The sequence below is a fragment of the Heterodontus francisci genome, chromosome 30 (genome assembly GCF_036365525.1).
Source record: "Heterodontus francisci isolate sHetFra1 chromosome 30, sHetFra1.hap1, whole genome shotgun sequence".
Classification (NCBI taxonomy): Eukaryota; Metazoa; Chordata; class Chondrichthyes; order Heterodontiformes; family Heterodontidae; genus Heterodontus; species Heterodontus francisci.
The window spans coordinates 59,903,108-59,916,581 of record NC_090400.1 but is presented as its reverse complement, the minus strand read 5'-3'; the positions used below and the strand labels follow the sequence as shown (position 1 = coordinate 59,916,581).

Sequence of the window (13,474 nt, the reverse complement as noted above, 5' to 3'; positions counted from 1 at the left end):
CTGCCTCCTCTGGGATAGTTAAGGTGGCTTTTACGGCATGTTGATTATGGGGCCAATTTAACTTTTGGAAACCAGAATCATTCTTCTGTTTTTGCTCTGTGTTTAAACTCTTAAATTCAATCTTCAGTTCTGAGATTTCACTCCCAAGGTGACTAGGAGTTGATGTGTATATTTGAGTCTGACAGTATGTCGTGTGCCTTTTCTGTCCCCATACGCCAAGCATTGGTTTCATTGTTTCCCCCTCTCCCTCCCTCCCCTCTTTCCTCTCCACCCCCACCTGCCTTCTCCTCTTATAACAAGAAATAGGAGCAGGCCATTCAGACCTTTGTGCCTGCTCTGCCATTTAATGAGATCATGGCTGATTTTATTTTAATTAGAGATACAGCACTGAAACAGGCCCTTCAGCGCACCGAGTCTGTGCCGACCAACAACCACCCATTTATACTAATCCTACATTAATCCCATATTCCCTACCACATCCCCACCATTCTCCGACCACTTAACCTACACTAGGGGCAATTTATAATGGCCAATTTACCTATCAACCTGCAAGTTTGGGGCGGCGCAGTGGTTAGCACTGCAGCCTCACAGCTCCAGGGACCCGGGTTCGATTCTGGGTACTGCCTGTGTGGAGTTTGCAAGTTCTCCCTGTGTCTGCGTGGGTTTTCTCCGGGTGCTCCGGTTTCCTCCCACAAGCCAAAAGACTTGCAGGTTGGTAGGTAAATTGGCCATTATAAATTGTCATTAGTATAGATAGGTGGTAGGGAAATATAGGGACAGGTAGGGATGTTTGGTAGGAATATGGGATTAGTGTAGGATTAGTATAATTGGGTGGTTGATGGTCGGCACAGACTCGGTGGGCCGAAGGGCCTGTTTCAGTGCTGTATCTCTAATCTAATCTAAGTCTTTGGCTGTGGGAGGAAACCGGAGCACCCGGCGGAAACCCACGCAGTCACAGGGAGAACTTGCAAACTCAGCACAGACAGTACCCAGAACTGAACCCGGGTCGCTGGAGCTGTGAGGCTGCGGTGCTAACCACTGTGCCGCTCCATTTTCCTGCACTATCCCCGTAACCCTTGATTTTAATATGTAGAAATCTATCAATCTCAGTCTTGAACATTTTCAACTGAGCCTGCACAGCCCTCTGGGGCATGGAATTCCCAAAGATTCACCACCCTCTGAGTGAAGAAATTCCTCCTCATCTCAGTCCTAAATGGCCTGCCCATTATTCTGAGACTAAGTCTCCTGTTTATAGACTCCCCAGCCAGGGGAAACATCCTGCATCTACCCTGTCAAGCCCTCTAAGAATTTTGTATGTTTGAATGAGATCACCTCTCATTCTTCTAAACTCCAGCGAATAAAGGTCAAGTCTATTTAATCTTCCCTCATAGGACAATCCCTCCATCCCTGGAATTAGTTTGGTGAACCTTCATTGCACTTTCTATGGCAAGTACATCTTTCCTTCGATAAGGAGACCAAAACTACACACAGGCTTATATAATTGCAGCAAGACATCTTTACTTATATACTCAAATCCTCTTGTAATAAAGGCCAACATACCATTTGCCACCTTAATTGCTTGCTGTACCTGCATGTTAGCTTTCAGTGACTCGGGAACAAGGATGCCCAAGTCCCTTTGAAGTTCAACAGTTCCCAGCCAATCACCTTTTAAGAAATATTCTGTTTTTCTTACCAAAGTGGATAACCTCACATTTCTCTAAATTGTATTTGAACTGCCAATTTTTTGCCCACTCGTTTAGCCTCTTCAAAGCCCCTTGCAGCATCTTTGCATCCTTCTCACAACTCTCACTTCCATCTGGTTTTAGAGTCATAGTTTTACAGCACAGAAACAGGCCCTTCGACCCAACGCACCTACACCGACCATCAAGCACCTGTCCTAACTAATCCCATTTTCCCGCACTTGGCCTGTAGTCCTGTATGTTATGGCATTTCAAGTGCTCATCTAAATACTTCTTGAATGTCGTGAGTGTTCCTGCCTCTACCACCTCCAGGCAGTGGGTTCCAGATTCAAACCACCCTCTGGGTGAAAAAATTTCTCCTCAACTCCCCTCTAAATCTTCTGCCCCTTACCTTAGATCTATGTCCCCTAGTTATTGACCTCTCCGCTAAGGAAAAAAGTTTCTTCCTATCTATCCTGTCAATGCCCCTCATAATTTTGTATACCTCAATCAGGTCCCCCCTCAGCCTTCTCCGCTCCAAGGAAAACAACCCCAGTCTATCCAGTCTGTCTTCATTACTGAAATGCTCCAGCCCAGGCAACATGCTGGTGAATCTCCTCTGCACCTTCTCCATTGCAGTCACATCCTTCCTATAGTGTGGTGACCAGAACTGTACACAGTACTCCAGCTGTGACGTAACCAGCATTTTATACAGCTCCATCATAACCTCCCTGCTTTTATATTCTATGCCTTAGCTAATAAAGGCAAGTATCCCATATGCCTTCCTAACCACCTTATCTACCTGTGCTGTTGCCTTCAGTGATCTGTGGACAAGCATCCCAAGGTCCCTCTGACCCTTTGTACTTCCTAGGGTCCTACCATCCATTATATATTCTGTTGCCTTGTTAGTCCTTCCAAAGTGCATCATCTCACACTTCTCAGGATTAAACTCCATTTGTCACGGCTCCGCCCATTTTACCAGCCCATCTATATCGTCCTGTAGTCTAAGGCTTTCCTCTTCGCTATTTACGACACCACCAATTTTCGTGTCATCTGTGAACTTACTGACCATACCTCCTATATTCACATCTAAATCTAAATGGTTTTGTGTCATCTGCAAACTTGGAAATATTACATTTAATCTCCACATCCAAGTCATTGATATAGTTTGTGAATAGCTGGGGCCCAAGCACTGATACTTGCTGTATTCCACCAGTTGCAGCCTGCCAACCTGAAAATGACCCACTTTTTCATACTTTGTTTTCTGTCCATTAACCAGTTCTCAATCCATGCCAGTATATTCCACCCCCTCCCCACACCCCCAATCCCATGTTCTCATTTTGTTTACTAATTTCTTGTGTGCGACCTTATCAAAAGCTTTCTGAAAATCTAAATCTACCACAGGTTTGTTAAACATGATTTCCCTTTCATGTTGACATTGCCCATTCCTACCTCTATCCTGTTCTCACATCCTTTATTACAGATTCTAGCTTTTCCCGACAACTGATAGACTAACAGGTCTGAAGTTCCCCATTTTCTTTCTCCTCTCATAGTGGGGTTACAATTGCCATGTTCCAATCTGCAGGAACCATTCCAGAGTCGGTCTGTCTCCCTTGTTTCTCTCCCTCCCCCTTCTCTCCTCCGCTTGCCCCCCCCTCCCCCCTCCTCCACCGTGAGAGCCTGTCGTAAGTTTGCAGATGACACGAAAATTGGTGATGGTATAAATAGTGAGGAGGAAAGCCTTAGACTACAGGACGATATAGATAGGCTGGTTAGATGGGCGGAGCAGTGACAAATGGAATTTAATCCTGAGAAGTGTGAGGTGATGCACTTTGGTAGGACTAACGACAACGGAATATACAATGGATGGTAGGACCCTAGGGAGTACAAAGGGTCAGAGGGACCTAGGGGTGCTTGTCCATAGATCACTGAAGGCAGCAGCACAGGTAGATAAGGTGGTTAGGAAGGCATACAGGATACTTGCCTTTATTAGCCAAGGCATAGGATATAAAAGCAGGGAGGTTATGATGGAGCTGTATAAAACGCTAGTTAGGCCACAGTTGGGGAACTCTGTGCAGTTCTGGTCACCACACTATAGGAAGGATGTGATTGCAGTGGAGAGGGTGCAGAGGAGATTCACCAGGATGTTGCCTGGGCTGGCGCATTTCAGCTATGAAAACAGACTGGATAGACTGGGGTTGTTTTTCCTTGGAGCGGAGAAGGCTGAGGGGGGACCTGATTGAGGAATACAAAATTATGAGGGGCATTGACAGGATAGATAGGAAGAAACTTTTTCCCTTAGCGGAGAGGTCAATAACTAGGGGTCATAGATTTAAGGTAAGGGGCAGAAGGTTTAGAGGGGAGTTGAGAAATTTTTTCACCCAGAGGGTAGTTGGAATCTGGAACCCACTGCCTGAAGAGGTGGTAGAGGCAGGAACACTCACGACATTCAAGAAGTATTTAGATGAGCACTTGAAATGCCATAACATACAGGACTGCAGGCCAAGTGCGGGGAAATGGGATTAGTTAGGACAGGTGTTTGATGGTCGGCACAGGCGCGTTGGGTGGAAGGCCCTGTTTCTGTGCTGTAAAACTCGGTGACTCTGTGACCTGTTATGAATATAACACTGGGTGTAGTGTTAATGGTTTTGCCTAATAGACTGTCTGCATTCAGCAGCTTCTCCAATGTCGGTTGCTGGGTGAATGATCTCTTTTCTGAGCCTCAGTGGCACGAATTGGTGTTGAGATAACTAGGCACTCTGTATCATCATACATCTCTCTATTTCATTCAGGAATCTCTTGCTTTAATGTGTCCTTTGTTATTTACTATTACATTTCTCTGATTCTACATTCACATTCCTGACTTTTTATCTTCTACTCCTTTCTCCTTCCTGAATAGATTCCTAAAGGATATGAACCAATCATTCCCCCTGTAATCTTTACTTTGTAAGTCATTCAAAAATGCCAAGCAGTTGTCATATCACCCAAGATGTCACAATACCATTTTAAAACTAGTTTATAATGTTGCATTGTTGGGGCTTTTTCCTGGAGAGGCAGGCAGGAGCCCTGGGGAGAGTAAATTACGTTGTAACTAGCTGATTCTGGTCCATTTTGTGATTCTTGCTATAAACTTCAATGACATGAGGTTATAATTAGCTCTGCCATGTTGGGGAATTTGCGACTCGGTGCTCTGGCCTCCCATGCCATACCTGATCTTGGCAAACTGCTGGGAGTTGGCAAGTGAAGATCAGATATCTTCCTGTGCTTGTGCCCTCCATCCTAGCAGCAAGTTCATAATGGCACAGCCAAAGCTGTGGGGTGAGGGAGTGGGCCTGCATGGCCTATGCTACAGGTGGCACATAAACTTGGGGAGAAAAACTTTACAAAACTTACAGCCAAAGAAAAAGCAGTACTCTATCCCTATCCCTAAATTGCTAACTCCAGCGAAACATTTTTAGGCCAGTAAGGGAAAGGAAATTTTAATCTTAAAATTGGATTTGTGGTTTTCATATCTGCCTGGTATTGTGACATCTGCCCCATCTCGCACTAACCTCTGTGTGGCTCGTCTCACAGCTGGGCTTGTCTCAGTGCTCTTAGAATTGGACACACTTGGAGGAGCTGCAATTCAACATGTGGGCATGCTCAGACTTACTTTCTGTCTGTGGCTTCAGCCACTCGTGCATTTCTGCTGTAGTGTTGTCCCATCTATAGTCATGATCAGGAAAAGCAGTCTGGAATATCTGTAGCCCTGCATCATGGGCAGCTGTCTTCATTTGTGGTCCCTGTAGTTTTATTGTGTTGTAGGGAGGATAGTTTTTTGCCGTTAATCTGGGCATGCTCAAGACGAGCAGTTCTGTTCTATATTTAATCCGCTCATTCTTTGCTTGGGCTTGTTGGTGTGCTTGCTGTTCCTAAAGCTGTAGTGTCTCTACAAACTAGTTTTTGTGTTTATCCTATTTTATACAGACTAGTGATTTGAGAGATTGAGTGAAGCATCTCGAGTAGGTCCAGTCCCACCAGAGGTATTGTAATCACCCATCCCTGCTGAAAGGAGGTCCTCACCAATGCAATGAGTGGTCTAAAGAACCTTGCTAAAATCAGTGATGGTTAATTGTAAATGATCTTTTTAGCAATAAGGCAGTCCAACCATAGAGATGCGAAATGTTTGCAAAAGCTTTTGGTGAGCACTTGTTGTCCATGGTCATTCGTTGTGTGCTAGAGCTATAAAGCCAGGCACTCTCCCCACCATTCTTTTTGTCAAGGCTGTGAATTAAAACCCTACCCTTAGTTTCCATTACCTATGTGGTGCAGCATTGATTACAGCAGGCTTGCTCTCCACAGCATCAATTACATGTCCTAGTGCTCCAACTTTATAGTATCCTTTTGCATCAATTTGATACTTTCTACCTACATCAACCATCATTAAATTGTCTGGTTAGCCTGAAATTGTGAAGAGTCTCGTGCTTGGCTCCTATCAGCAGTGAGGCTACCAATAACTGGTTTCATGTGCAACTATTTCCTCCAGTGTTTTGGATTAGATTGAAGCCCAGGTCCCAGAGGTGAGAGTAGCACTAACCCACTGATAGATGGGCATGCAGACCATCAGTTGTACCCAAACTTTTTGATTCTGATGGGGGACTTGGTCTTCCCTTGCATCACTTCCCTCAGTCTTTCCAGTATACAAATTTAAAAGTAATTCTAGTTCATGCATTGCCCACCATTCACCCTTGATATGGACACTGATGGACCTGGTATAATGCAAGAGGTAGTGCAGTAGCTACTGTGCATAATGCCTCTACTTTTAAAGCTCTGGTGCTTGTAGTTGGTCTGATCTTTCTAATACTTCTGACCTATTTTTAAACTAATTCTCCTATTTTGGCTAAAGTTATGTTATGAACTACTCCATCAGTATTTGCTTTAAAGATTTGCAGTTCAGCAGCACTGGAGTTACCAGGGCAATAGCCTGTGCTTACAGAAATCCATTTCCTTTCACTTGAACAAAATGATCTTGATTCTAACCTACATTCAGGTTTTTTTTGGTGGGAGTGAAATAGTGTAACCTCAGGACTTCCTGCAACTTTGTGGCATTGGTGTGTTACTGCAAAGTAGTGCAGTCTCCAGCTAACACAGAAAAAATGGGTAATAACCTGATAATTCCAACAACCATTGCTTCTCACTATTGGCAGACATGTGCTTTGTGGTTAAGTGGTGCAAGCATGGTGTTTAATTGCAGTTTGAATTCTTGATGCAAGTAATAATGCCCCCTCCTGCTGCAGCAAGGTTGCCTTTAAGGTTTTGGAACCAGTGGCTTGTTTCACTCCACAATTGGGCATCCCAACAATATTTGAATTGAGGTCATATCGCTAGCTCTGAGTAAGCTGCTCAGCCTTAACAGTCAAATAATTCTTCATAGGTAATAATTCTGCTATCTTGTCCCCACCCCCAATATAGTTCCAGAATGGATAAGTTGACTAGAATCCAGGTCATGAAGTAGAGTTGTGAACAGTTCAAGGAGCTGCTATTCCTGGTTTCTCACCGTATGTAAATCGTTGGCTGGAGTAATTGGGAATGGGACTCATGAGCCAGTATAACGAATTATAGAAAATTTTTCCCAGAGGTAGTGAGTGACCACTTAGAAGATAATCTTAACTTGCTTTGGCCTCATGTGGGACACCAGATTGCAAACACATTGTGTTTGTGAAATTCCACCCTGTGCTATTTCAACTGGTATTAATCCATTCCAAAGTAAGCTGGCAAATGCCCATGCACCACCTTGAAGGAAATTAGGGGTGGGCAATAAATGCTGGCCCACATCCCATGAAAGAATATTGTGCTTTTATGTGTCAGTAATTTGAGTCCTGTATAGTCATATGAGTATGTCTTATATTTGCTTTATGTCACAACACTTGAAATGTAACAGTCACCAAATGCTCCAACCACATGGTCTGTTACTGGTCTGAACATGGGCATAATGGCAGGAATTTATAATCTATTGGTTCCTTTGTTTCTTTTATTCTTGCTGAATACAAATTCTCAAACCTTCTATCTGTAGTTTTTGAATAGAATTATGCTTTGCCAACTGAGAAAGTTTTATGTCCAATGTTTATTTCTGCAGTTTATGCAGAACTGTCCTGTTATTTCATGGCCAGGCCCTGCATGCAGATGTTTTCATTTCCTCTTTTTGGGTTTTGGTGTTGGGGTGGGAGGTGGTGTGGAGACATCAATTGTCTGATCTTTTTAAGACAAAAGCTTGCTTGTCAGAGTTGGAATCTGGCTCGCCTTGCAGGATTGAAGAATGCTGAGGCCAAAAGTGGAAAATGGATTGGGGCAGATTGCCCATAGCTTCAGTGGCTGGAATGCAACAGCTAATCATTAGAAAGCTGCATGTATTTGGAAAGCTGCTGCTGCTGTGGAGGCTGTCACTGATGTGTTTAGATATGCTGTCGGTGTGTAAATTGATTCTTTCCTCTTGCCTCATTCCTTTCTGCACAGGTGAAGAACCAAGTAAAGATGTGGTGCAAGATGTTGATGACGACAATCAGTGAGAAGACATGGCGAATGAGAAGACCCTGTCTGCCCCTCTCCTGTCCCTCCCCACAGTCCTAGTCCAAGCTGAGAACCAGTAAATTTGATGTTGGTGCTGGACCTCAGAATTAGCTATGTGCCCATTTGGGTTCCGAGGATTATTTTTGGGTTTTTTTATTTTAATTTTTTTACTTGTTTAAAATAAAATCTAAAAGCAATGCTGGCTCTCTATGGATGTTTAACTGGGACCTGTTTTCTTGACTAGATACAATTCTTTGCAAATCCTTTTGAATAAACTGTTCAATCCTATTTAATGCAGCTTTGTGAATAATTCATGCATCCACCTTTTTACCATTCGAGGTCTGAGCTGTGCATTGGAATTGGTCAGTCGTGAATTGCAATGATTGACACCCGAGCCCAGCTCCTTTGTGTGCTGTGACCCCCTTGGCCCTTTAAATGTGTTGTGCGTTTACAATGCACCAAACCGTCTTAAATCCTCTTGGCGACTGCATGCTCTTGGTTTGCTTTTCTTTTATTCTCCAAAAAATGTACTTGCATTGACCAGTGTGGCTAAACAAATAAAACTCTGTCGCTTGTGAGCAGTTAAATAGCTTGCTCTGAAAGTCTGTGAGCCTGATGTGCACAGTGTTTTCCTTCAGTGTATTAACCCTGAAGATAGCAGATGACAGTTACAATCCATGGATAGTCCTTTGCTGTTATTTTTGTCCATCCTGGCAGAGCAGGTCGTGTTTGAGCTGCTGTTGAAGCCTGCATGCTTTGTTAAAACAATTTTTTTCCCCCTACTTGTTCCTCCTCTTTCCCCCTCCCCTTCTCTTTCTCTCTTTGTTCAGTATGTGTAACTTGAAGCTAATTTGTACTACTGGATATATCTGACTGGAGCCACCGATACAGAACTGTATCCTTCTTACTGAAACACAGCATGGATTAATATTAAACTTAAATAAAAGAACCTAAATTAAGATCTCTTTTACTGTTCATCCTGTCTGTGACTCTGTTGCCTGTTTGTTCATAGACTTGAGAGAGAGCACAGTGAATTGAAGGGATGTTCCTGTTCACTATCCTATGTGTGGCATTTAGTATTTTAGTGCCAGAATTTGAGGCAAGATTGTGGGGAGTGAGAAGTGTTGGAGAATCTTGGCATTATTACAGATCAGTTAGTTAATCGGACTTACAGAAAATATTCTGCAAAACTGGTACTTTATCATGTGGCAGTAGCTTTAGATATTGGCATGATTTGTAGAGTCCAGTGCAGCATTGCCTCCCCATATTATACCCTGGCTGTTGTACATTGTTGATTTTGGAGATGCGATTATTTTCCCCTCCGGGAGCCATTGACTAATGCTAATTTCAGTTCTACTGATGTCAGCAACCCTTCGCTACTTTGCTGAAAAGATGATCCTTGAGTGTATAAAGTGGAGTCATTTCTGTCCTTGTTCCAGGCCTCTGCACGTGTCCACAGACTCTATAGCAGCTGCTATTTATTTGTAATTTGGAGTGGGTTTCCTTCTTAGCTTAGGAACACTTTTTTTCCTTCGACAGCAACTTCCAAACGTGTGCTCTCTACCATCTAGAAGGACAAGGGCAGCAAATGCATGGGAACACCACCTGCGAGTTCCCCTGCAAGCCCCACACCATCCTGACTTGGCACTATATTGACGTTCCTTCACTGTTGCTGGGTCAAGATCCTGGAACTCCCTCACAGCACTGTGGGTGTACCTACGCCACATGGACTACAGCAATTCAAGAAGGCAGCTCACCACCACCTTCTCAAAGGAAATTAGGGATGGGCAATAAATGCTGGCTGAGTCAGCAATGCCCACATCCCGTGAAAGAATATAAAAATTACTGACTTTTAACACCGCAGCCAGAACCCATTCTTGATCCATATCCATTGACCCCTGCTATGTGCATGCAAAACATTTGAGGTCATATCTCTTCAAACAGATAGAAATGGAGTCATATAGATGTTTGGGCAGAGTCCTTCATTGTGACTTATTCTGTCTGCATTGTAACTCCTTAATATGTTGCGAATATGCCTCTCCAGGAATTATTTATTGATCTAAGCGACCGAATAAGACACTAAGTATACATCACAATAACTATTGAATTATAATGCAGTCTTATTTTCCCCCACGTAGTTAATCAGTTGAGTGGAAAAGGTTATATAATGACCTTATAAGGGACAAGAAGGACTGTCTTTGCAGTGATAACTGAGTGCACACCATAAAATGCAGCAATTAAAGAGCTGTGGTCAATTGTTCAGCAAAATATCTTTGGAGGGGAGCAGTTCATTTGATGGTTGGAGACCACTTGCTTACCATTACCTTCTGGGCAGAAGGAGCCTGTTCCTGATGGGTGTGCAACATTAGCAAATGAAGCAAGTGTACTCAACCCACACTAGAGAGCACAGTGGAAATTTCTCTGCGCCCAGTGGGAGTTTGCTAAACTTGTAAATGATATTAGTCAGTGAAATGCAGAGTTATATTTTTAAGGATGATGGGGAATCACCTACCAAGGGCAATGTTTTGGTACATCAGAGATGAGGAAAGGTAGATTTTAGAGCAAACCCAGACAAGAGATCATCTCTGCTAAAAGGGTCAAATATATGTAGTAAATAAACTTGAACTATTGGTCCACTTAAACTGGGTAATAGCCAAAAGAAATCTCTCTTCAGGAAGTGGAGGAAGCAACAGTGAAGATAGACATTCTTTTTAAAAAAGAGATCAATTATAAATCTCATGATTTTATCTTGTGAAGCATTTTGGAAACTTTCCATGAAAAATTATTCAGAAGTGAGGAGGAAACGGTGTAAAAATACAGATGGATATTGTTGTGAAGATTAGGTATACTTGATTTGCATCTATTTGTAAGATGGAAAATGGAAGTTCACAGAATTTGGGATGTGCTGATTAATGGGTAAATGACATTTTAAGGGTTGAGCTGTGTCTGGGAACTATAAATCAGCAAATTTAATATCAAAAAAATGACATCTAAAGGAACTATTTGTAAAATAACTTTGGGAGAAAAACAAGGCATGAAAGGGACAGCTAACATTTCAAGAAAGGTCCCATTTGAGCGGCTGGTGTTTGGAAAATATTTGTGATGTGTGGGGCAGGGGAGTGCAGTTGAGATATATAGTTTTCAGAGAACTTGAGAAGGTTCAGTATAATTTATGGCCAAGATGATGTAGATTGGGGAGGTAGAAGGATAAACTAGAACTTTTTAGGCAGTGAAAGAGTTTGATCTCGACTTTTGCTATCGATTTAACATTGCTTCTGTAAAGCATGCTGATTCACACTGATTTCCCAAAAACTTTAAAACACTTACTTGCTTCGCTGCCTTTTAAATACATCTGTGAATTTTTCCACTCCACCCAGGCCAGGTCCTTCCAATTGTAGGTGATTTCCCCATCATCCTTAAAACTACAATCATGCACTTCATTGACTAGTATCATTTAGATGTATTTAAAAAGAGTGAAGCAAGTAAGTAGTATTTTACAGCACAAGTAACTTTCAGTCCATTGTGTCTTTGCTATCAGCTTGAGTACGCTGTTTCCTTACTCTCCCAAGTTCTTTATACCATTGACCACTCATTCCCTACCTGAGCTCCTGTTCATTTTCTTGTTTTGCCACCTCAATCCTTTCCCCTTATTTTTCTGGCATGGTCCCATTTGTATTATTCACAATTGTTTTAATTCTTTTTGGGCCCTGGCCACACTAGGCCTCCTGCAGCATGTTGCAAATAAAGCCTGATCCCTTGCAGCTCCGCATGCACTATTGTAATTAAACAGCATATGCTCCAACTTGTGCACAGTGCTGATATTACTGTGTATGTGTGTGGTACTGTAAATAAGTTTACAGATACCAAAATAATGATCAAGGCAATAGATTAAAAAGGATTTTTATTTTTAGGTGGTTGGACCAATAAATAGGAACTATAGTTAAGTGTAACATAAGGGAACACATTTCAGACCGAATTTGAGCATATTAATCAGCAAGGCAAGTAAGAAATATGCAGTGGGGTAGACAACAGGTTAGGGGATTATGTTGCTCTACAAATGGTTTCACCCACTGGGAATACAGTATGCAATTCTGAGGGTGTATTTTGCTTTTGTATAAAATTTAAAGAAAGCTCTTTAATTACACTGTCCTAAAGCAACCCAGTACTTCAGTCTAAGCAATGCTTTTCTCTTGCAATAATGCAACTAATATGCATTTCTACTCTGTCTTGGCTGGTGTAGGCTTAAGTTTAATTTGCTTTTTAAATTTGTTCCCTCCTTCCTAGGAACCTCTCGAGAAAGAATATTATTGCCCTTAATGGGGTACTGGAGTGGGTGACATAGTTGATTCTTTAGGAAAAGGTACTTTTGAAGTGACCTAATGGAGATTTTTCAGGAATGGCAAACTTCACCTGTGGTAAAGGGTTGTAAAGTTGTGATGAACTTGGAACTTATTTTGCCCCAATGGTGGAATAAGGTATCAATGAAGTGGATAGTATGAATTGGATCACGATGTGCCTCTGGAGAGAAGAGTTCTGCTGGTTGTGATTTTCCCCCACGTGTTTTGGGGTTACTCCTTCCCAGAAACTTGACAAGCAGCCAATTGCCACTGGGTGCTTCAACAGGGTTGAGACTGGATATTCTATAACACTCAACTCTTCAAAGCTTCTCCCATGCCTGCTGGAATACTGACTGCTTGGGTGACTGCAGTCATAACACAAAAAGGTTGATGATATCTCAGACAGAGCTGTTCACTTGATTGCCCCTGTCAACAGTCATCAATATCTGCTCCCTCCATCACCAGCACATTGTGGTCACTATATACAAGCTACAGGTTGTACTGGAGCAACTTCTAGGTAGGTGGTAGGGAAATATAGGGACAGATGGGGATGTGGTAGGAATATGGAATTAGTGTAGGATTAGTGTAAAATGGGTGGTTGATGGTCGGCACAGAGTCAGTGGGCCGAAGGGCCTGTTTCAGTGCTGTATCTCTAAGATAACTTGCTGAGGTTACTTTAACAGCACCTTCCTCCCTGAGACCGCTTCCACTGAGAGGAGCGCTTACCACCACAAGGACGACAGTGGTTCAAGTGAGAGCAATTAGCGATTGGGCAATAAATACAATGCTGTCTGCTTCACCCCCTCAGTAGGTGGGTAAGTAGTGTTTGGGTAAGTGATGAAATGAGTGGAGCTTTGAGTCTGTTCCTAAGCACATGGTGTAGATCTCAGAGCAAACAAAGCCAGCCTGAAT

The 13,474-nt window shown here is 42.7% G+C and overlaps 1 protein-coding gene across 2 annotated transcripts in view; it reads left to right on the top strand.

The window, feature by feature from the left end:
• Positions 1–9,184, top strand: part of ywhae1 (tyrosine 3-monooxygenase/tryptophan 5-monooxygenase activation protein, epsilon polypeptide 1) — a 57,406-nt gene extending 48,222 nt beyond the window's left edge. For both annotated transcript variants that reach the window (XM_068010809.1, XM_068010810.1), the window contains exon 6: positions 8,172–9,184. In XM_068010809.1, coding sequence (XP_067866910.1) covers positions 8,172–8,224 — 53 coding nt within the window. In that variant the 3' untranslated portion in view covers positions 8,225–9,184. The remainder of the gene's footprint in view (positions 1–8,171) is intronic.
• Positions 9,185–13,474: the final 4,290 nt, after the last annotated feature.